Source organism: Notothenia rossii (assembly GCF_949606895.1).
Source record: "Notothenia rossii genome assembly, chromosome: 5".
Classification (NCBI taxonomy): Eukaryota; Metazoa; Chordata; class Actinopteri; order Perciformes; family Nototheniidae; genus Notothenia; species Notothenia rossii.
The window spans coordinates 6,921,758-6,946,000 of record NC_136903.1 but is presented as its reverse complement, the minus strand read 5'-3'; the positions used below and the strand labels follow the sequence as shown (position 1 = coordinate 6,946,000).

General features: G+C 40.5%; 1 protein-coding gene across 4 annotated transcripts in view; it reads right to left on the bottom strand.

Annotated features, from left to right (window-relative positions):
- kif21a (kinesin family member 21A) overlaps nt 1–24,243 on the bottom strand; it is a 75,835-nt gene that overhangs the window by 49,429 nt on the left and 2,163 nt on the right. For all 4 annotated transcript variants that reach the window (XM_079681658.1, XM_079681659.1, XM_079681661.1 and 1 more), the window contains exon 2: nt 1,828–2,050. In XM_079681658.1, coding sequence (XP_079537784.1) covers nt 1,828–2,050 — 223 coding nt within the window. The remainder of the gene's footprint in view (nt 1–1,827; nt 2,051–24,243) is intronic.

Genomic DNA, 24,243 nt, shown 5'->3' with positions numbered 1-24,243 from the left:
TCTAAATCTAGATTATTCTCTGTAAAGCCACAGAGGAGAACCAGCAGCAGTCTTCAGAAGTAGGCCAGCAGTCAGAGAGCCGTAACTGCAGAGAGACGGTTCATGTGGACGCACATTAAACATGTATGGCTGTCTAAAAGGTGTGTGAGTGTGTGTGTGTGTGTGTGTGTGTGTGTGTGTGTGTGTGTGTGTGTGTGTGTGTGTGTGTGTGTGTGTGTGTGTGTGTGTGTGTGTGTGTGTGTGTGTGTGTGTGTGTGTGTGTGTGTGTACTTCACATGGCTTTGAATTGTGTGAGTGCCGTACAGCGGGAGCTCTGTCACCAGGGCAACCTAACGGAGGGAGGGGGTTTGGGGCTCAGACCTGCATGTTATTTCCATGTGGTCAACTTGGCAAAAGGGAGAAGTGGGGGTGTAAGTTCAAGATAAAGAGGGACAGGGACGTACATACTTTTAGTATACATTAATCTGCTCATTATTTTCTTTATTAATCATTTCATCTATCAAATGTCTGAAGAGACTGACACAAAGGTGACAGATAACCTCCTAAGTTTGAATGAACATTAGTGACATTAATGGGCATTTTGATTTAAGAATAAGATCAGATATTCGTTTTTTAAAGGTTTTAAAGTCACTGCAAAAAATATATATTTCTGCCATTCCTCGTTTTTTTTCCTTCCGATTCAGCGTTAAAGAATATTGGTGTCAAAGAAAATCTGAATCGGAGTACACCATTACATTACATGGAGTTTAGCAACTTACATTTAGTTTCATAACGTAGGCATTCTTACAGGAGCAATTTGGGGATAAGTATCTTGCCCAAGGACCTTTTGACCTGTTGACTACAGGGGACTGGGATTGAACCACGGACCTTCCCATTGGCACCCATTTAACAACTGACCCACGGTCACCCCAAAAATATAAAGTATGAAAAGTTAAACAATATAATGCTACACTAGGGCTGTCCCGAATACCATTTTTCAGGCTCCGGATATTCGGTAGTAATCAGCAGCGAATATTCGGCCCGCGCAGGGGTGGGGGGTGGGGGCGTAGTAATCAGCAGCGAACCGCTTTAACACGTGTATTTCGGTTTATTCACGGCATTCATTTTGTTATTCTACAGTATTGTTGTTTTATAGTTATTTGTTAATGTAACCCAATTTGTGTTCTTTGAAATTGAAAAGGATATCGCATTGTGTTTGTTACTTTCGTTGCAGTTGTATATGTCTTAAGTGTAATTTGGCTTGGCTTCCTATTTTGTATGGACATGCTTTTATTTTGAAGGAGAGTTAGCGCTGTTGACAGGAAGTTGTTGTTGCTATGGAAACAACATGACGGAGATTAACGGAGGAAAATTCACATCTACATATAAAGACGGAGAAAGTAAACGATAACGTTTATGGTTAAGTGTTAGCAACCCCCGAAGAGGCACAAGCTCTTACGTTGATATTGGAAAAAAAACGAAAAATACGAATAACGAAATTGAAACCCGAATAGTACTCCAGCGAACAAATATTCGGATATTCGGGTATAGCCCTATGCTACACACAGAGGCACTGCACTTTAGGATTTATGAAATTCTCCAGTCGTATGTAAGGGATGCATTGATTTAATTTAATGTAACGCAGAGCAATGCCGAACTAATGGTTCGACAAATACAAGGTCACAGAGGTTCATATTATACCACAGAAGTCTCCTCTGGTCCGTTTTCAATCCACATGTTAACACTCTCCACCTCTAACATATCCTTCTCTTCCTCTCCTCCAACACACACATTCATTCATCCCATTCCTCTGCATCCAGCAGCCGTGTCACAGAGACAAAGGGTCACCTGTCCGTAAGCGAACACGGTGGCGTTGTAGCCCTCCAAGCAGCCCTCGATCAGCTGCTCCGTGCAATCGGAGTACACGGAATCCTGCTGGGAGTCCATGTCGAACATGTAGTCGTAGGTGAAGGACCTGTCCTTCCCCAGGATCACCTGCGGCTCCCCGGGCATCACGTACGTACAGATGTGACATCCCTCGATCTTCTCCCGGGCCAGCTGAGGACGGATCCTGCAGAGAGAGGAGGAAACAGAGAGAGATGAGTGATGGGGAGGAACACAATGAGGAAGGGGGGTTATTGGGTACAGTTATAATACAGTACAACACATCAGCCACATAACATACCTTTACAAAGCTTAACATTGCCAGTTTTCTAATATTGCGGTTTATGGGTATTCTAAGTAAATGAATAAGTTAATTATGTAGCCTTGGGAGGGGAATCTTTTGTAGAAAAGTCTGAATGAAGTCAACATTTTTAAATACATTTAGAGATGTGTTGTAACACCTAAAGTAGAAGAGTCTTAGAAAATGTCAGACTTTTCTCCCATACAATTTTCCATCCATTAGGCATTGAAGACAGAATTGGTCCACACAGAAATGGTAGCGCTGTATTGGCATATTTGTGACACCTGACCTTTGAAACACTTTAAATAAATCCCCTTTGACATCTAACTGTCATTCCAAGAATCCACGGTGTTATAACCGTCCTAAATGCCAGGAACATACTGAACTTGTTTTAGTAATTACAAAATGTTTTGATCTGCTAAAGATTAGTTTTTTTCAGGACTGCAGGGTCAACATCCTAATCTGATCAAATACTTTGTACCATAAAAGCTGCCAGCTGGGTTAATATGGACTGTGTGTGTGTGTGTGTGTGTGTGTGTGTGTGTGTGTGTGTGTGTGTGTGTGTGTGTGTGTGTGTGTGTGTGTGTGTGTGTGTGTGTGTGTGTGTGTGTGTGTGTGTGTGTGTGTGTGTGTGTGTGTGTGTGTGTGTGTGTGTGTGTGTGTGTGTGTGTGTGTGTGTGTGTGTGTGTGTAATACTGAATGACAGTAATGATGTCCTTCATGTTGGCCTCAACGACAAGCAATTTGTATGAACACATTTAAATGAGCCATAATGAAAAGTCTCTCTCCTTACTTTCAGCAGGTTAGGAAAGATACTTTGTTACAAGATCCATTATTTCTAATAAACAGTGGAGAGAAGCAGTGTACAAAAGGGACTCTGTTTTTACTGTAAACACGGTTATTGAATCAGTAAATCAAATAAATGTTTCCGTCCCTTCAGGGGATGTTCAGAGATAATGAGAACATGAGAACTCATTTTCCAGAAAAGCCCTAGAGCAGGGGTGTCAAACTCAAGGCCCGGGGGCCACATCCGGCCCGCGACTTCATTTCATGTGGCCCCACAAGAGCTTGCAAATAATATAATATATTTATTATACGGTTACATGCTACTTTACAGAAGCACGTTGCCCATAAACTACATGTTCCACAATGCATCTCAAATTTGACTTTCTCAGAATTTGACATTTTTCCTTAAAAATATGCATTTTTTCTTAGAATTTGCCTTAGATTTCACTTTCAAAATTTTACTTTTTATTTCAAAATGTCACTTATTTGTTTTTGTTTTTCCAGAATGTTCTTTTTAAATCATTTTGTGACATTCTCACTGAAGAGACTTGCAATTATTTGCCCTAGACTTCTGCTTTCAGACGTAGTTAATTATGAAGTTATACCCTATCCGATAATAATCCAATTCAGAGGCAATCATGTAATATAATACATTATTTGATATATATTAAATATTTATATATGTATTTTTATATAGTCTTAAAGTTACAACCGGCCCTTTGAGTGCAACCATAGTGCTGATGTGGCCCGTGGTGAATGTTGGTTTGATGTATCGATTTCACTATATATGTTCAAAGAACAATATGCCGTTATCTACTTTCATAGAGCTGTTTCACTTTAGGCCCATCATCATTGGACTCCTTTGTTTACCTCTGTAACCTAACCCTATGTAACACTCGTGCACATTGTACATGATAGGCTAAGGGGCGGGACATTTCTAAGAGGTTGACCAATCACAACAGAGCCAGCCAGCTAACCAATCAGAACAGACTGGGCTCTGGTTTCAGACAGAGGGTGAAAAGAGGTGCTGCAGCACAGGCAGTATGAGAACAATAAAGTGCTTTTTGAATATAAAAGCATGGAGACATGTCACAGGAGAGACACTCGATACAAATATGAACCTGGAAATGAGCATAACCCCTTTAACAGAAGCTATAACATAACTCTCCTTTTTGCTGATGAATTCCTGGCATGAAATACCCAGAAGACCCCCCCGTCTTATGTCCAGTGTAAGCATGTAGCACAGCCGAATCATCATCCATGTTCTCCTCAAACTGGGTTTAATTGTGACCAAAATGGATAATATTTTCCATCACTTTTAAACAATCTCTCCTCGTGGGTTCAGCTCACAGACGAGCTTGGAAGAGGTGCACCTGACAGCGGGCTCCCAGCCTCTCTGCTGTCTGGATAAGGGCCTCATTGTGCCTCCAAGCCCAGGCAGAACAATGCAGTGAGGGGAGTACAGTGCGGCCATTGTGTGAGTCTGAGTGAGACTGGAGCCCCACGCTGACACCAACCACAGACAGCCAGGGTTACAGGGAGGGAGGAGAGGTAACGTCCTGCCTGGAGGTCACCACAAAACCATGAATAACTACAAAATGAGTCACTGTAACAAATCAAAGATAGTAATTTAAAATCCAAAGTATCCTATTTCTTCTACTGGCTGTTTTTGGTACATTCATATTTTGCTGCTTGACTAATGGTTGTTATTTCTGTCTGTCATTGAGATATTTAGGATCATTATCCTGAACTTTTGAGAGAACATCCATAACATTCATCCGTTTGAAACGTACTAATTAATTATCTAATATATCATATTCCAATAACTTGTATATAGAATCTCCTTGCACTATTTCTATCCTATTTACTTGCACTATGTTATCTGTTTCATTGTGTTGCTCTGTGGGAGGAGCCTGTGACCTCAGATGTTCATTGATATATCTACACTGTAGCTATGTACACATGACAACAAAAGACTTGAATCTTATTCCTCTGGACTTTAACTTTCAATATTTTAAGAAACTACAATCAATATATGAACTATAAAAAAACTAAATAAATAAATAAAAAAAATAAATAAACATTGAACTTGAAAGCATATTTTCACGAGTAGCTTAACATCAGAAACCATAACCAATCAGATAAATATGTGCTTTTCACATTACAGTTCCTTCGTAAAGTGAATTCAGGCGTGAGTGAGACAACCTGTTTTGATGTGATACTTAAAATAAAGTCATACATCCTCAGAATAAAAACGAAAGAGTAAGAAACACATTTCCTCGTTCCTCATTCCTCATAAGGAGCACGTGTTCTTTTGTTTCAAATCCACTGCGAATTTTAAACCAGAAAAAACGTCATCCTTTGTCAGAAAACTAATTATCTCCCATGACAAATTCGCCATTAACAACAAATCCTGTTTCCGCACACTGCAAGTGTTTTAGCAATCTAATCCTCTCCAGTACCCACAGACGAGGGAGGGGGGGGGGGGGGGGGGGGGGGGGGGCTTTGTTTCAGACTGTTTAGCCCTCTAATTGGGTGTGTAATCCTGTCTGTCTCTCTCCCACAGCACGGTCACATCCGGGAATCTGAAGCCGTTTCCCAAATGTACTCTCTTACTTCTCATCTGCATGTTCGCACATTAAAGTGAGACTTCCTGCTGTACCATCAAGATTCGGGTGGAGATTTGTTTCTTATTTATAACAACATTCATATGAAATAGTCAATTTGCATAATTGCAGTTGCTTTTGAACTAAAGTACTTTTGGATTTCTACATAGATTTATTTTACAGACATGTTTCATAGATTTAAATTAAACTGGGGTCGCTCAGATGTACTCTTGATTTTGTTGTCCAACTTAATGACAGCAAGCACATTTTAATTATTAGAAAAATAGTTATTTTCCCCTTAAAAAGGTTTGATGAAAGTCAAAAGAATTGTATAAAATTGTGATATGATAGAAATCCATATCCCCCAGCCTCACAAACCACATAGAAAAGGCTTAACGATCAGCCAATGAGTGTGTTAGTTAGTAGACTTTTATTGTTACATAGATTACATTTAAAAAGGGAATTGATAACACAAAAAGTGAAACAGATTATAATCATTCTTTGGATTGAGATTTTGTGTCGGAAAAATGTGTCTACTTAAATAATAATAATGTTTAAAATCTTGCTAAATTGAAATCCATTTCATCATCCAGAAGCTCAGATCAATAATGCCTAATAAGTGTAGAGTCGAATGAGAAGCACTGTGTCAATACAAGAGCCACAAAGACAGTTGTGGTATCTATTTTAGGGGCTCCAGCCAGGGTCAGACATCAGCTGAGGGTCAGGGTCAAAGGTCATGATGTCTCTGCAGCGGAGACCTGATGTCTGGCTATCAGTAACGGACAAACACAGAGGGTCCGAAACAACAAAGACAGACATCTGAGACTCAATGTTAAAATGAACCTCAACCCAATTACAGACACTAGCTATGAAGACAGGAGCAAGCCCTCCAACCCAATTCAAAGTCCTCTGCACTGCAGTCAATACATCATTTAGTTGCCAAACATCACTGTCAGGGAGTGAAGGATATAAAGGTGAGTTTATTTTTTAGTATTAAAATGAAATTAATGACATTATTTAATTATTTCTAATGGTCAGCATGGGCGACTCCATTGGTTGCAAGAAACATCAGATTGTATAGAAGTCTATGAGAAAAAGGATCCACATTCTTACATGATTTATTACCTCAATCAACATTTTCCATACGAGTCTGAATTGATGGCGTCAAGTCTTCTTTAATACAGCATGATCTTATTTATAAATAACGTGTCATTTTAAGTAAAAAAGACACTGTCTGTATTTTCAGTCTAGGAAGATTTTGTGTACTTGTTGGTCTAAATTTGGGTTTGTTTGTTTATACGGCACAAAAAAAGCATTTCCTTTCCATTTGGGATTCCACTTAAAAGACAAAGAAATTCATTGTTAAAACCAGATGTTAGACTTTTTGGAGGTTTTGGCATTGACTCTGAATTGACATTATTATTGAACATTATCGACGAAGCAACCATAGAAACTATTTACACAAAGCCATATTTATTTCCACATGCTTTAATGTTGTGCTCTACTTGATGTGTCTGCAGAGAACCACTTTCATACTGCAGAGAACCTGTCTGCAGCTAAGATGGAGAGGAGGGGGAAAAAAGATTCAGAGCAACCTTTGTTCGTGCAACCACAGCCAAAAATCGAAGCCACGCAGACAAAAGCTTCAGCTCCTCTGCCAGCGCTCTGCAGACTGGAGAGAGAGACAGTCTTTATGTGAGATCTGCTGAGAGCAGCAGGGCTGGGATGATGTCACCTGCCCACTTCACCTCGAGCATGACTGTCCTTCATGCAGGGGACAATTACACCAGTGTGAGGGACAGTGAGAGGGGGTCTGCGCAGAAGAAGGAAAAGGTAATGGAGCGGGGAAGTGATGACGTATCGTTGAAGGCTGGAGCTAAAGTTAGCATCCCAATGGCTCCTCTGACCAAAAGGAGATGAGAATATTCCTCTGGATTTTAGATTACTACAGAAAAAACGATCTTTAAGATTACATGTTTTGTTCAGAAGGTAAATCTCCCCTTAGCAACACCACTTCTATGATTGTTGAAACTTCAAGGCAGTCTCCACGAGTAAAAATCTAACTTTAGGCTATAAGCGAACTACACCACGGTCACATGACCTAACGCACATCACCACCGCTAAGCTAAGGTCGGCTAATGTTTGGCGTGATGATGTTAAGCAACATCCGTTTAAAAACATCCGTTTTTTTTGACAAGCTTCAGACATGGGGGTATGGGGTATTTATAGACCTTGCTTTAATGTCGGAAAAATATCAGGGTTCGTACACTTTTTCACGAATGATTTTCAACGACTTCTCCATGACCTTTACCTAAATGTCCATGACCAAAAAAATTACTCTTTCTCAGCGGCACCACATGGAACAGGAAAATAAGGTCTGCATATGAAACATGTTGTGCCTATCTAAAACAAATCAAATAGGCTTATAGCTTCTACACGCTAAAGCAACTCAAATCTCTCATCAGCAAAACACCTCGTCAGTTAAATGCCATTTCATGTTTCATTAGAATACAGTAATTACTATTTTGGTGATTAGATAAAATATAAATTATATTTGATGCAACTTTAATTACATTTTCATGACTTTTCCAAAACTTTGGGACAAATATTGTTTTCCATAACTTTTCCAGGGCCTTGAATTAGCATTTTGAATTTCCATGACTTTTCCCAAGTTTTTAATTTACGTAAGAACCCTGAAATATACATTGTTCTTACTTCAGCTTGAGTTAACCACAGACACGTTTTCAGGCTTCTAACCTATCCAGAAAACCCTTGACTTTGGGAAAAGCAAGTTCCCAAATGCTGACTTCTGGGTTTTAGGACTCCTTCCTGTACCACTACACTATAGAAGAAGCTGTGTGTTTCTTAACCCACTGGGCTCTGTGCCAGACACTGAAGTTTGGCATCTACTGTGTTTGTAATCATAGATAAGTAGAAAGGGAAAAGGCTAGCTTTGATAAGGCAGGTGATTTGATAGGGCACGTTTCCTTTTACAGCTTTATCTCACTGTAGGACACACTTATTTCCAACGAGACATCATGTGACAGACGCGTCTCCTGTTTACGACATCAGGACAATTCAGAACTGGTCAGGTAAGTTGCAATTTACACGGACATGTTAATTGCCTTTGAAGCTATTATGCTGTCATTTGTGGTAAGCTTCCTGTCAATCATAGCCCTGAAAAGGGAAATCCCACGGTCAGTCAGCAAGACAACATGAACTCAGGCAACCTCAGAGAAGGGACTTTCAAACAACACAAGGGGAAAGGAAATAGATCCAAATATCAGGAGGACATGTCCTTCATTTGACATTAGTTCAAGAACTGTATAAACTGGAGAGGTATACAACTCGTATTTACTTCACTCACTGCATAAGTGATAAGTCAATACAAGCCTTTCTTCTGAAGTGTGTCGGTAATATCGCTAAATTATTACTATGACAAATAACTACTGTTCCAAGTATAATTAAAAAAGGTTGCTCTTACACTACTGCTACTGAAAAGTAATTGGTGCACCATAGTTTATATAGCACTACACTATATTTAAAGAATTCAGTAAATCTCACTTAGTTCGAACCTTCTGACTCAAATTTACACCATTTTGTTTTGCTTTTATTAATTTCTAGAACCCCATTTCCAGGAATAAAAATGGTAGTCCCTTCTAGTTATGTTGTCCTAATAATTACACTTTTTTGTATCGCATTTCATTGCATTTATGTCTCTTAGCTTAAACATTACCACAGCACTTATCCACCTGAAACAAACCAATAAGATACTGTTAGCATCATACTATAATTAAACTGAACTGTAAAGACATGCAATCTGGTCAGAGTTGCATGTTATACTTTTTATTCAAGAAATCAGTATTGGGATTAGTGCAACAGAGCTCAGCTGATGTGTATTGGGGGGAGGGGGGGGGGGTGTGTGTGTGAAGGTTTAAACGGAAATACTTAACACTACGAGAACTGAAAGGATATTTGGGTTTAAAAAAGCTTGAATACTTATTTGCATGTGAGCATTTTGAGGGTAGAGAGACACCTCAATGTGCAGAAGCAGGACATTAATATACAGAAGTAGATATTTATACAGGGGGGGGATTCAAAGCATATTTGATGACTGCTACAATTTGGCTACAGCCTTGCAAAAAAATGTGAAATACAGAAGGACATCTTAGGCCAACATATGTAGAATTCAAAGGAGAACTGTCTGCAGTAGGAAGGCCGAAAAAATGCATACCAAGGATTCTTCGTGGTTTTGGTGGATGCTTTTTTAAAAGTGCCTCGCAGTACGATGAGAGGGGACATTTTTAGAATCAGAAACTCAGCTGGAAGTGGTTTCATGCACGGCCCATTCATCCAGACGGGACCACCGACAGAGAGCTGGGAGCAGCGTCTGTCCTCTGAACACCACACCACAAACATATATCTCACACACACACACACACACACACACACACACACACACACACACACACACACACACACACACACACACACACACACACACACACACACACACACACACACACACACACACACACACACACACACACACACACACACACACACACACACACACACACACACACACACACACACACACACACACACACACACACACACACACAGTATCCTGCGTGATAAAAGGATGGGGTTGCCATGGTGACCAATAATGGAAGCAGGAGAATTAAAGTCATAATCCGATCCCAGCAGGATGTAAAGCTGGTCGCTAAAGGATGCCAGGAGGAGGAGGACGGGGGGGGGGGGGTGGGGGGGGTGGGGGGGGGAGGTCCTGCCGCCTGTCACAGGATCACTCCCTGGTTTCTGCACCAGCATCAAAAAGAGAGTTTATCAGATAATGATTCCTTACCCACAGGGTTCATTTAAACTCTCTTTAGCTGCAAGCACTTAGCCCGGCCTTAGAAGCACAAAGCTGGCACTGAAGCTGGGTTAAAAAGCCAACTTAGAGGATGTGAAATATTAATGAGTTCAAACTGGAGTTGGAAGAGAGATTCAGCCTCGGGTAAAGTTCTTCAGCGTCTGTGCAATTAAGTTCAGTCACAATATTTTCTCTTTACTTAAAAAAACACTTTCTTTTAATGGAAGACAAAGCTGTAGATGTTAACATGGACAATCAAGCCCAAAATCAAATGTGAGGCACGACATACAAAATCCTCCCTCGCTGGACCAAGCAATGCTTTTCAAATGATTTGAACTATAACTAAAGGCGGTTTCAAATCTAACATCATTACGTGGCGCATAACAATAACCAGACTGTCTGTCTCTGGGGAGAGAGACCAGGAGGAAACCAAACCTTTAAACTCTTCCTGCAGCGCTTAAACACTGTGCTAAAGGAATCAAACCACAACATAATCATTATATTACTGAGAAACACGGAAAACTAATAATTGCTGAATCGAGGGTCAATTTAGTAAATAAAATGGTAAGATTTAGGCAACAAAATCACTGCTGTGATACTTGTTGTGCAGACTCAGGCACAGATTTAAACCTTGCCTCGTCAGATTTGTAATCTTTACTTTAATCAGAGAATCCTGATTCAAGGCTATTTGGATTTTATACAGCCAGCTATGTTCAGCTTTCTTTTTTTTAAAACATGTTTGACCTCCAATAGCAAGAAATCATAGTTGCACTCGTCTAAAGAAAGTAAGAAGTAGGAAAAAAACCATTCTGTTGTGTTTATAGAAGTGGGTTTTCTACAGGTGTATCTGAGCACATCTGGAATTGAGTCATATGTAATGTTTTCATGTTTGTATCGCCATAGTCTTTCAAAAGAGCAGCAACACAGAGAGCAAATGCATCATGTTTTTAACAGGAGGCCAGAGCTTGAACAACATGGCCCCCGCCGGCCTTCTGCAGGGCTCAGAGTGTTATATCATCTGCACACCAGGTTCACAGAGGCTGAGCTTATTGATCCTTCTCCCTCTCATAACGCTCTGGACCAGAGGTTTTCAAAGTGTGGGAAGGTGAGCCTCCCCTCAGAGAACATAAGAACAACCGCGCCCCCCCTCCCAATTGTTATTGCTATTATTATTATTGTTGCTATAATGCAGGGGTATTCAATTGCATTTCAAAGAGGTCCAGGAAGAGAACATGTCATTAAATGCTCTGTTTTCCCTTTCTCCCTTTCGCCATTTGAAATGACTCGACTGTTTCTCTCCTCTTGTCTCGTCTCTCTGAGTGTGTTTGAATCTATCGTGCTGACTCACTCACTGCACCGATTTGATTGGCTGAGTAGCGTCACCTCCTTAAAACATTAACTTTTTTTTACATTTTCAACATCGTGGATACATCCTTATATGCTCCCGGCAACACACTGAACGTCAACTTTGCCTCCTTATTAAACTCAGTCCTACTTTAGTGGGAACAATGAGTCTGCGTCTTTGATGCGCACAGGCGGTTCTCTCACTTTAGGTAACTTCACTACAAATCGATCCATGTTGCCGCTTGCATTCCATTCCATGTTACTTGTTAGACGCGTTTCTCCAAAGCGACTAATATTCTCAATACTGTGAACAATCCCCACAGGAGCAATTTGAGGTGAAGTGTCACAGGGACACAACGACATGCTGACTGCAGTGGGGTTTGAACCTGTTACCCCCTGATCCGAACACTAACGCACAACCCACTGCCCCACACGCCTCCCATAAACTTAGCTGAAGTTAACTAGCTAGATTTCACTGTTTCTCGTTATTTTTTTCTCACGCTACGCCTCCCCTGAAGCTCTCTGGCGCCCCCCCGGGGAGGCGCGCCTCACACTTTGAAAACCGCTGCTCTGGACGGATGTCCCACTGATCCTGGAGCTTGTCAGCCTTTTGGAAAATGTGCTTTCAAAAACAAACGAGGCCGCACCGAGGCCCTGTGGCACGCCGATAACGGCTTTACTGCTTCCTGCAGGTCAGAGGTCAGGGAGCAGGCCGCCCCATCATTACCAGAGAGGGGTGGGGGGGGGGGGGGAGGTGAGGCAACAGGAGGTGTCAGCTAGGGATCATCTGTGGCTGTCAACATGGAGGGGTCGGGACAGAGTGGGGAGGAACACTGCACGCACGCACACGCAAAGAGAGAGAGGGCTTCTGAGGGGTGAAAACATATTTTGGGCGTCTCTAATTCTGTGTTTCTGTAAATCCAGCTCTGTATTTTGATACTACAAACCTCTGAGCCAACATGAGCTGTTTATTCAGGTTAACTGTGCGGACTGAAAATACTCTAAGCTGCAGCAGAACAAACACCGGTACTAAAGATAACATCAGGGATTTAAAATGTCAGAGCAAACTAAACTTAGTGTTTGATCTTACCTAAAATGCATGTTTTGGTTTCAACAACAATGAAAGGTGTAATTGTTGAAAAAGTTTATAGGACTACACGTTTGTAAAAAGTAATTCTGAGTATTTTGTCTGATATTGCAATTTGATTCCAGATATTGGAGGGATTGTAATTGTTGCATTATAATTTTCATCTTTAAAAAATCTATTGAAATAATCATCATGTGATTTATTTTATGTGATTTGTTAAGCATTAATTTTTCATTTAAAATGGTCATTTAACACATATTTAGCCTTTAACAAACATTGTGCTTTCTGCGATTTGAATGATACACTAGTGAGTCCATATTGAGATATTTTTTAAAAAGTCAAATAATTGTGCAGTCCAAATGTTTAGATTCATTTGGATTTAATTAGCTGTCAAACACAAATGAGTAAGAATTTAAAAAGTCATAAGTATTTGTTAACTCCAAGTCTACAGCAAAGACCGTTAAATCCTTCTGTTCCGTGCAGTTCATTTGGAAGAGGGCCATGACCCAAACATGTTCAGTCATCTCAGTCCTGATTCATTTACCCCTGTTCCCACCTGCCACCACAAATCTGTCTGAAGCAGAGTTTGAAAAGCCTGTTGTGGAAAACTAATGGAAACAGATGCTACGGAAAGGTGTTCAAGCCTTTGTCCAGCCTGGTTAACGATGCACTGTATTTGTAGACACACCAGTGTGCTATGATGCGTCCTTTTCAGGAGTGGAAACACACACACGTTAATGTTAAACCTACTGTAATACGAGAGCGTTTTAATTAAACTTCTAGCGCAACAAATAAACTCTTATAGTACACGTGTATATTTTGACATCCCTATAAACAAACCTGGTGATTCATACTTGATAGTGGTGCTGGAACTAAATATCCACAGCTCAATGTGAGTATTGAAAGACCCACTTGGGCTAAAATAGATTATCCTGGACTGACACTTGTTGAAGAGTGATAATAACTTTATGTCTAATTTGAACAAAGACACGTATCCAGCAGCAGTAGAGCTTCATGGTTTTATCGCTGCTGGAACTGTGACATTTTAATGGTGTGTAATGTTCGAGTGTCAGAGATTTTATGGAACCTTAAAGTGGACCTATCATGCTATATTTGAATACTATAGTGTAGGACCATACCTATAAAAGACATATTTATACTTTTTATTTTTCAAAATACCAAACAGATCATGCATTTTAGCCATTCCTCATTTCGCTCAATTTAACACTGTCTTTGCACCATGGGCTGATTCTGTGAGAACAGCACCATCTACAGGCCTGGCATATGTACTACAGCGTCTCCAGCGCTTTTGAACGGCAATGTCCGTGGCTGTCTCCTCCTGATTGGTGGAGTTGGCCCAATAGCCGTAGCGGCACTTCTGTGACGTCACAGAAGTGTTCAAATCTGGATCAGTCTGTATCAGATCTGTTGCAGCCCCTTTTTAAGAGATTTGGGTATGGAGGAAAATAGAGAGAGTTGTGTTTTCTGACACTTGGTGAGTTCCCTGAAACACCGGGGACACATATTCATGTATACAAGACGTACAAAAGTGCATTTTGCATGATTGGATATTTATTAAAAGTGACCTATGGTGTTCAATATCAGTATTCAGTACTGGCATTACTCTCTGCTCCAGTCGACAAAGGCTTTTACTAGCTAGTTTCTGACATTAGCTAATACTGGGAATGAGACAGTTAATGGTGGGGTAGGTAATTTTGGAGAAACCAGCTCGAGTGCGCTAGAATTTGAAAATACACAGCTGGAGAAAATCTGCCACTTCCTTACAGAGCCCCTCCTCCAACACACACGAACGCGCACATGACCAATGACGGCACGAGATAAGTTTGTGCACAGATGGAAGGCTGACAGGCAGGTAGGCCATCAAGTTACTTTAGCCGGGCCGGCTCAGATGATTGGTCTTGCTTTTTACAGCGCCACGGCTTCCACAGATGAAATTTTTTTATGGATTTTTTGTCAAAGCACTTCAGATATTCATTGCTATCGGGATGTTAAGAGCATTCCATGGAATATAACAAAAAGTGTACCTCGAGCCGGTTTCTCAAACTTACCTACCCCACTTTTAATGGTGGGGAGAGAGAGATTGGGAATAACGTGTCAAAATAGTCCCCATGGAAACTGGAGAAATTGAGCTTCACAGTCGGACTGCATAACCACTTTAGGTCAGTCACACTTTCCTTAAATGCACGACTCTAAATGAGTTTGGTCCATATGAGTGTTAATGCTTGGTTACATAAATGTTGGAATGCAGACAAAGCTTTGCAAAACTGACAAAATGTCTGTATTATACATTCAATTTCAATCCATGTGCATCTCTCAGTCACCCTTTACTATTGGCACAGATACTAGGCTCAAACCAAGATGAGTTATTATGAAAAACTGCAGGTCCACTGCAAAGCACTTCAAGACTTAAAACTGATTTATTTGCCACTGCCTTTAAATTAATCATATTACAGTTTTCATATCTTGCACTGCACTGTAACTTTTACTCTTGTATTTCATAACTGTCTAATTATATTTAACCTTGTATTCATTTAATTAATATCAACGTGGTGCATTTGGGTGCATGTACCGACAAATTCCACTTTAGTGTTTGCTGTGTCAGCCCTGGGTCAGCCCTGGACTGCAGTGTCATTCAACCATGTGTTGTTGACACAAGAGTCCCATCTCTGTGTCAACCACCCAGCGACACAAAAGCTCACCCTCAGTGTGTGTGTGTGTGTGTGTGTGTGTGTGTGTGTGTGTGTGTGTGTGTGTGTGTGTGTGTGTGTGTGTGTGTGAAGGACACATCGTCCAGCCTCCATCTGCAGCTCTCAGGGCAGCCATAGCAGATAATATGTTAGGTAAACACATCAGAGGTCAGTGCTGCTGCTCGGTTAACCCTTTGCATCTCTGAGATTATTTTCCAGTGGGTGGCCAATCAACACGGAGAAGTTAAAATAAAGACACCATCAACACCACCCACTTTTCATGTTCACACCTGCAGCAAAACTCTAATGAGTGACCCCTCATGAATATGCAGATGCAGACAGCTGCTGCACGATAACAGCAGGTGGTGGAGAACATTTGCATACACTGCCTTCAGCACTGTGGAAATCCACACATGTGTTTTAGGTGAAAGACTGTCTGACACAGGGAGGGGTCTGACAAGCTCACAGTGCACGAGGAGTGAGAGGAGTGAGGAGGAACAGGGTGTTTAAATGTTGTGCTACACAGAGGATGCATATCAGGAAGTATTGAGATGCATCACTTGAAGTTTATTTAATAAGGAGTAACATTTGTATCACTTTTTAAAGAGACCCTCTTTCCTCCCCCTGTAGTGTGTTAAGTAAGTACTGCAAACATGTTCTGTCTTTTTGTTTAATTTTACAGTTTCTCGAATATCTTTAGATTTTGATTGTTTGATGCAATTTGAAGACGTCACATTGGACTACCGGTAAGCAAAATTGTGCATGTTTTACTTTAATATTATAGCTTTTATACATGAAATGATTATTTATGTTGAAAATGATGCTGCCCCGTCTGAGATATTACATTTGGTACAAAGCTTTAAATAATTCCACCTCCATTTGGCAAGCAACCGTACATTTTTAATAAACCGCCTTACAGACAGTAAATATGCATCATCTAAATGAGTCCAGTGATGTTGGAGGCCTTTAGTCATTCATTCACACACACACACACACACACACACACACACACACACACACACACACACACACACACACACACACACACACACACACACACACACACACACACACACACACACACACACACACACACACACACACACACACACACACACACACACACACACACACACACACACCTGACATAAATAACAAGGTGGCAGCTCGTTGTGCAAACACAGCTATTTGTGTCCGTCTGAGCGGTATTTCTGACGTTCTGCTGTCAGTTTGATGATGGAAGTTAAAGTTACATCCACATCCTATTCCAGCTCCACATCCACATTTAGACCCTCCTCCGTTTTAGCTGAGCCCCTTAACTGGACAGGCGAGGGAAAGGCTGAGCACAGACTGAGGAGTGCTGGAGGAAGAAGATGCCAAAAAATAAAAAATGGAGAAAGACAAAGACAGGAATGCAGGGAACAACATATTTGCATGGGTGTGGTTTACAGTACATGCAAGCTACTCTATAATTACAACGTATTTAACTTGACCGCCTTGTTTCTCAAGTGCTACATAATTAGGCAGGGTATTACGCAGGAATCCTGAAGTTACATTTAGTAAGACTTTTTTTAAGACCCTTTCCATACATTTTAAGACCTCATCGCCACTTGGAGTTTTAACCGGTTGCATTGGCGACACACTTTACTTCACATTGACTATATACAGTATTGATTGTCCTTCCCCCTTATATTCCAACCATTTGGACGCAAACTTGCACTTCCCCATAACGATGTTGTTTAACAACCGGCGTAAACGGAGCTTCGCGCGCTATCAAGCAGTGAGCGTGCGATGGTGACGACAAATCCAACGGGATGCCATAAATAAACTAAACAGAGTCACGCTACACACCTACGCAATGATTACATTCAGGCACACTGTAGAATACAACCTCTTTGGACAATTTATATACTTATTGAAAACAAGCTACACAAAGTAATACCTTGGAAAATGCCGTTTAATACTTTTTCATTGCCTTCATTTTCGTTAAAAAAATGTATCAACTTTTAATACTTTTTAAGACCCCGCGGACACCCTGGGTAGGAAGAGGAGGAGTCACAGACGTGTCCACATGTGGTCCACAGTGGAAGGTGCAGATGCGTCTGCAGAAATGTGCTGACTCGTTGGAGGTTGTGATATAGATAACTGCGGCCGGTCGTCGGGCTATTCTGGGGTTGAGTTGAGTTTAAGTGTAGGCTATGATTAGCATCGTGTTGGAACGGGAGAGCCCTCTGTCTAGAAAGAGAGGCACGCCGGTTAAACCCTAGAAATGTAGCAAACAAATTGCTGTGTTACACGACAATTAAATAAAGTTGGTTAACTTTTAATATAGTCCCCTATGACTATGAATTTAATTGGACGTTTATGAGTTGTTTATTTATATTCTATTTTTTGTATTATTTATTTTTATTTTAGGCATATGATAAAGCATGTTTTATGTTTTGTTTTACTTACACTGCCTGTCAAAAATAAGCTTTGTATTTTGAGCAAAGTGCATGTATGGACAAACCAGGGAAATAAATAGAAAGTTACAAAATAAATACATAAAGTCAAGATACATTAGAATATCTGATCATTACAGTCTTTTAAAATCTTTAATTGCTCATTTATTTATTTTCAATTAATGGACTAATTGTTCAAACTGTAAATACTTGTAAGTTCGGAGATCAGAGCTGAAACAAACAGTTAACTAGTCCGTTTGTTATTAACAGAAACTATATAAACAATGTTAGTAAAAACAAGTCATTTATTAAGCAAAAATGCCAAACATTGACAGCTTCTCAAATGTGAGAATGTGCTGCTATTGTCTGTTATTCATCATGTTAAAAGAATATATTGGGTTTTAACAGTTGGGTTTGTAAACCAAAGACATCACCTCAAGCTCTGCTGCAAAAAGAGAATTTGTGTTGACCAAACAAGGTAAGCTAATGCATTTATTAATAAAATGCTTAAATGTTAACTACAGTACAGGTGCAGAGATCAAACACATCCATCACCAACTTTTATTGCACCATCCTAAATAAAACTGTCTGTCAGCCTGAGTGCACTCATTACAGTCTGATAAAAACAGTGATGTCAGATAATGTAATCTCACAGTGTAATGAGCCGCGTCTATTCAAAGCAGGTTGGAAACACACACCTCTCTCTTACCAGTGCTATAGGCAGAGTGGGTGTTATTCACAGCTCTGTGAGGGTAACACTTTAACACTTTGGCTAACACATAAGAGACAAGTGGCATGAGGAGAGGAGCAATACAGCAAGATGAGCCTCAGGCCATTCCTCTAATATACAATGTGGATCATAACGAAAGGATGCACACAACACAAGTCACAGCTAAAGATTGTTGTTCCAAAATAACTCAAGACTATACACTAATAGTCAGGTTTTATTTGTTCCTTCCCTTTGGCGATGACTTTTACTTTTTGTACTTTAAGTATATTTTGATGCTCATGCTTTTTCTTGAGAAACATTTTGAATGCAGAATCCAGTTACTAACTCTACACTTCGGTATTTCTGCTTTCGCTTAAGTACAATAACTGAGTATTTCGTCCACCATATTGAATCGATTTATTTAAAAGAAGGGACAGTGGACATTAATCAAGATATTAAACATGTACATTTACTCAAATTAGCCAAAAGGCTAGTTTTCACCGATAGTCCCTTTGCCAGATGGTGATAGGCACCCTAAAAGCAAGAATACAACACCCAAATAAATATTTTTGAAATATTCCCAGCTGAACAGATTATACTTTTGAACAATGTGGCAATGATGATACCGGATTGGCTGTTAGTCTAGTGTTTAAAGTGCTTTTTTATATAAAGATTATTCCAGTGGTTTTACGTTGGTCTACAGTACTTGTAGCAGGGCAGTGAAGGCCTGTCGTTAAAGGAGGTGTGTGTGTGTGTGTGTGTGTGTGTGTGTGTGTGTGTGTGTGTGTGTGTGTGTGTGTGTGTGTGTGTGTGTGGATACGGGTCGCTGAGATGCGTGCTCGTTACCCAGGGCGTCACCATGCAAACACAAAGCTCTGACGGGTCTAAATCCTCTGCAGACCTCCAGCTTTGTTCACATCCACTGAGCCAAGTCCGTCTGTCGAGCTGACCCCGGCTCCTGGGAATCTGTGTGTGTGTGTGTGTGTGTGTGTGTGTGTGTGTGTGTGTGTGTGTGTGTGTGTGTGTGTGTGTGTGTGTGTGTTGGACTCAAGCTCTTCTCTACTTCCTCCCATTGTTGTAACATAAGGTTTGGTGTAATAATATTGCCCGTCAGTCATGATTAGAAATTCAACACTTTCAGCTTCTTTAAATCGGATTACTTTTTTTTTTTAAACATCTGTGGTGCTATTCACATGCTTCATCACGATAGAATATTATATGGATTCTTCCGATAAGTTGCAAAATATTTAGTTATTTAAAAAGAAGAAATGACAAGGACCAACTCCCAGTGATCTTGGTTATTGTATGTGCAACCGACAACTAGGGTAGGATGTAGGAATTGGAAAACAATTCTTATTATCATTAAAAACGATTAATGATTAACGTTTTTCTACTTTTTATAATGATAGCAGAGGTTTTACTTACTTACTTTATACAGTTGGGTAGCTTGGAGTAAAAATGTAAATATTTACCTGAGATTTAGTGGAGTAAAAATATCAAAGAACAAAACTAAAATAACTTAAATGAAGTATCTAAAATGTAAACTGTACAGAACCGTCTTCCACTTTGTCAGGATTTATATCAAAGCCATGGTTATCGTTTGCAACAAAAACCCAATTGTCTTCTTTTTTTTTAACATGGACATAATTTACAGTAGATCTGAAAAAAACAGGCCAAGAATACAAATGATCAGCTTAAGAAATACATGTTTGCTTTATTTAAGACTCAAAATAGGTATAGTTGGAGTTTGTTTGTCTCTACGAGGAAACACATTACTGTCTAGAGATGTCCCGATCCGATCACGTGATCGGGGATCGGCGCCGATCACGTGATTTTCAAAAAATCGGAGATGGGTTTTTTTTTTTATAAATACTTTCTTTTTTTCTTTTTTTTCAATGTTACAAAACAAAAATGCCCATGTTCTAGTCTTAAAGTCATCCTGAGGCCTTAGTTTGGGTTTCAAATGACACAACATCATGTATGTGTTGCTTCTTTGGGGCTTGTCTTCATAGACCTGGTTGCTTATTTCTCTCAAACCTGGCAACAGAGTGGGCAGGGCGCAGTGTCTAATTGTAGCAGTAAGCTAACGAGTACTGGTAAGCTTTATTTTGTTTTGATCCAAAGCTGCACAACTGAACTGATCCAATGCTGCTGTGAAAGAAAGAAGCTATATCCATGTTGGATAGAATATCCAATTTAAATAAAAAAATAATCTTAAGGGACAACTTGAATGCTTTTTTTCTCTTAATGCATTTCATAAAGATCGGATCGGGAAAAATCGGTATCGGCAAATTGTCAAAATCAAATCGGAATCGGATCGGGAGCAAAAAAAGGTGATCGGGACATCCCTATCACTGTCCATGTGTTTTTTCAATCTTTCTGCACCACACTTGTCTCCTCAGTAAAGTGGCCCCTAGCCTCTGTTTGCACTGTGAACCCCCACCCCCCCCACCCCCCACTCAGCTTTTGTCAGCTGTTGTCTCCTGTCATGTGAGTTAAGCCTGCTCCGGTCCTTAAGTAGCAGATCTCTCCTGTAATCGTGCGGCTCATTTTAACAAGCTTCTCCTGCCACAGTTAACCCCGTCTCCACAGCTGACAGAGGGCTAACCTGAGGCTCACTCTCTGCATGCCTCCATGTCATTACATTAAAGCACGCCTGTAACATAAGCCTTAAGAGGTTTAGGGACCCATTTCATTTCATTATCGACATTGTTGTGCCCTTCAGCCGAGCATCAAGTCCTTACAGGGTTGAGAGGAAAACAAAAGTGACTGTTTTGTCATGATATGCATTTGGATTTCTTGGCTTGCTCTTGACCTTGGCAACAGGAGCTAAACCACATCACTAAGAGTTATTACAGCAGGTATAAAAACACGCCCTCATGCTTTGATGCACACCGCTCATGTGTCACCGCCTTGGAAATGAATGATAGCTTCTTCATGTTTGTTGTATTGCAGTAATCGCCCGGCGCAGGCAGGTTCAACAAGTCCTCACTCCCACCTGAGCCCTTCCCCTCAATGCAATGAGACTATTGTGACGTTTTGCACAGTGCAAATAACCCCCCACAGTACAGTCTACAGAGCCGGGCCTTTCTGAGGTGCTATGGACTCCGAATCATGAGCACATGTTTTCCTCTCTGAAAAGAACAGGACAAACTCTGTTGGAATAAGCCGGGGTCTTAAAAGCGATTAAACAACCCCTTGGACCCCTTATTCCTTAACAACTCTGTTTATGCAATCTTGGATCAGGCATGATGGATTAAACTGCACGTTGAACTCGCTGGTCTCCAAGATAAGCTTCTCAACCATTTTTCCATTACATGTTTGGACTATTTTATGGAGTGAGAGTTTGTATACAGTACGTTACGTTCAATATTATATCATTCGCATTTCTTCCAAGAAATTATACAAAATATGTAATTAATGGGGCCCTACTTTGTTCATTTTCAGGTGTATATCAGTATGTAGTGTCTCTACTGGGACATGTCTCCATGCTTTAATGTTCAAAAAGCTCTTCTCATACTGCCTCTGCTGCAGCACCTCTTTTCACCCTCTGTCTGAAACCAGAGCCCAGTCTGCTCTGATTGGTTAGCTGGCCGGCTCTGTCGTGATTGGTCAACAGCTTAGAGATGTCCCGCACCTTAGCCTATCACGTACAATGTGTTCGAGCACTAGCCAATAGAAACCTGAGTGTTACATAGTGATGTCATTATTTTCTGGAAGTAAATCCGACGTGAGCTCTGATTTGAGCCTTTGGAGACCATTTACATGCACAAAAACCTATAAAACAAAAAAAGAAAAGGGGAAATGCCCTAAAAGCATAATAGGGACTCTTTAAAGAATGATTAAAAAGATAAACACAAAAAAACAGTTGTCAAAAAAAATGACAACATTTGCAAAACAGACAAATAGCCCTACCTCCCCCCCCCCCTCAACACAAACACAAACACAAACTCACACAGACAGGAGATGTCACAGATAAGGAGCTAAAGTGTGTGGATACTTGGTGAATTGACATTACATTTCCACTTTGTTGACACGCACTTACTGGTTGAACCAACTGTCACACCCCAATTCAGCAGTGAACGGTGAGGCTTGTCGACACGCTCGTGACAGGCCGTTGGTAGCAGTTAAAACATGCCACTGCAAACCTATAATACAGCTGGCTGTCACATCTGGGTCAACCCCGTTGTACTAATTACAGGCTTGGTGTTACAGACAGCATTACATCCCTTAAATGCTGCTGAGTTGTAGTTTATTTGTAGAGCTATAAAAAACGAAACTGCCGCAAAATATATTTTATTGAGAAAGATTATACTGTTGCAAAAGGAACAGCGGGAAATGTACTGTGGAATAATATAGGCTGTAATTGTAGTTCCTGAAACCAGAACACCAAACATCCACCTCCTACCGGATAAAGAGGCACTTTGACTGCAGTCTGCATGCTGAGAAAGTCTTTTTGAACACATACTTACGTACAGTTTGGACAAGCATGCTTTTACAAGTTTAAATAAGTGGCCATAATTCTCCAATTTACCCTCACAACAAACATCCTGTATCAGGAAAATATAGGGATGCACAATATAAACAAAGGGATATGTTGGGAAATGTTGATGTATATTGCGATTATAATATCTTAACCTATAGACTATCATCTGATAATATGATGCTAAATTGCTTTAACGGACTAAACGAGAAAAACAAGATGAAAAAACATATTTTTGATCTAATCAGCCTCAGGTTTGCATAAACAGGTTATGAACTTGTTCTTAAAAAAAACAAATGTTTACTCGTTACTACTACAAAGCCAACCAATGGCCCTTTGCTGCAATTCATCCACTCTCTTTTCTATCCAATAAAGGCAAAAGTGCAGAACAAAATTATGTAAAAAAAATAAAATAAAATAGTCAAATGATCTGTTATCTTATCTCAACCGGCCATGAGTAGAAGGTAAGACCTGTTACTTGTGTACAGTTGGAATAAATCAATATCAGGACGTGCATCTTTCGGAAAAATAACCGGCTTATACGTCAGTTTTGCATCAAACACTCATTTGAGTAATGACATTTGAGAGCATGTCTTATAGGCAGATGATCATTAAGCTCTATTTTGAAGTTACAGAATTCAGTTACATCCAACTAAGTAGTTCACAGCACAGCAGTATTTATTGAAGAGCAGTACTCAATATCATCACATGAGCACAGGTGCTGTTTGTTATGGTTCACGACGTTGCTCACACCAGAAGCTTTTCCCACTAACCGTGCCGCTTCAGAGAGATAAACAGAAAGGCCCGAGCAGATCACATTACAGATCACCTGCTAGAGACGGACCGACACGTGGCACTGTTATAATCAACACTCTGTCCATCCATCCATCCATCCATCTTCTCCCGCTTCTCCGTGGTCGGGTCGCGGGGTATCAGTTCCAGCAGAGAGCCCCAAACGTTCCTTTCACTGGCCACATCCACCAGCTCTGACTGGGGGGTCCCAAGGCGCTCCCAGGTCAGCGAACAGATGTAATCCCTC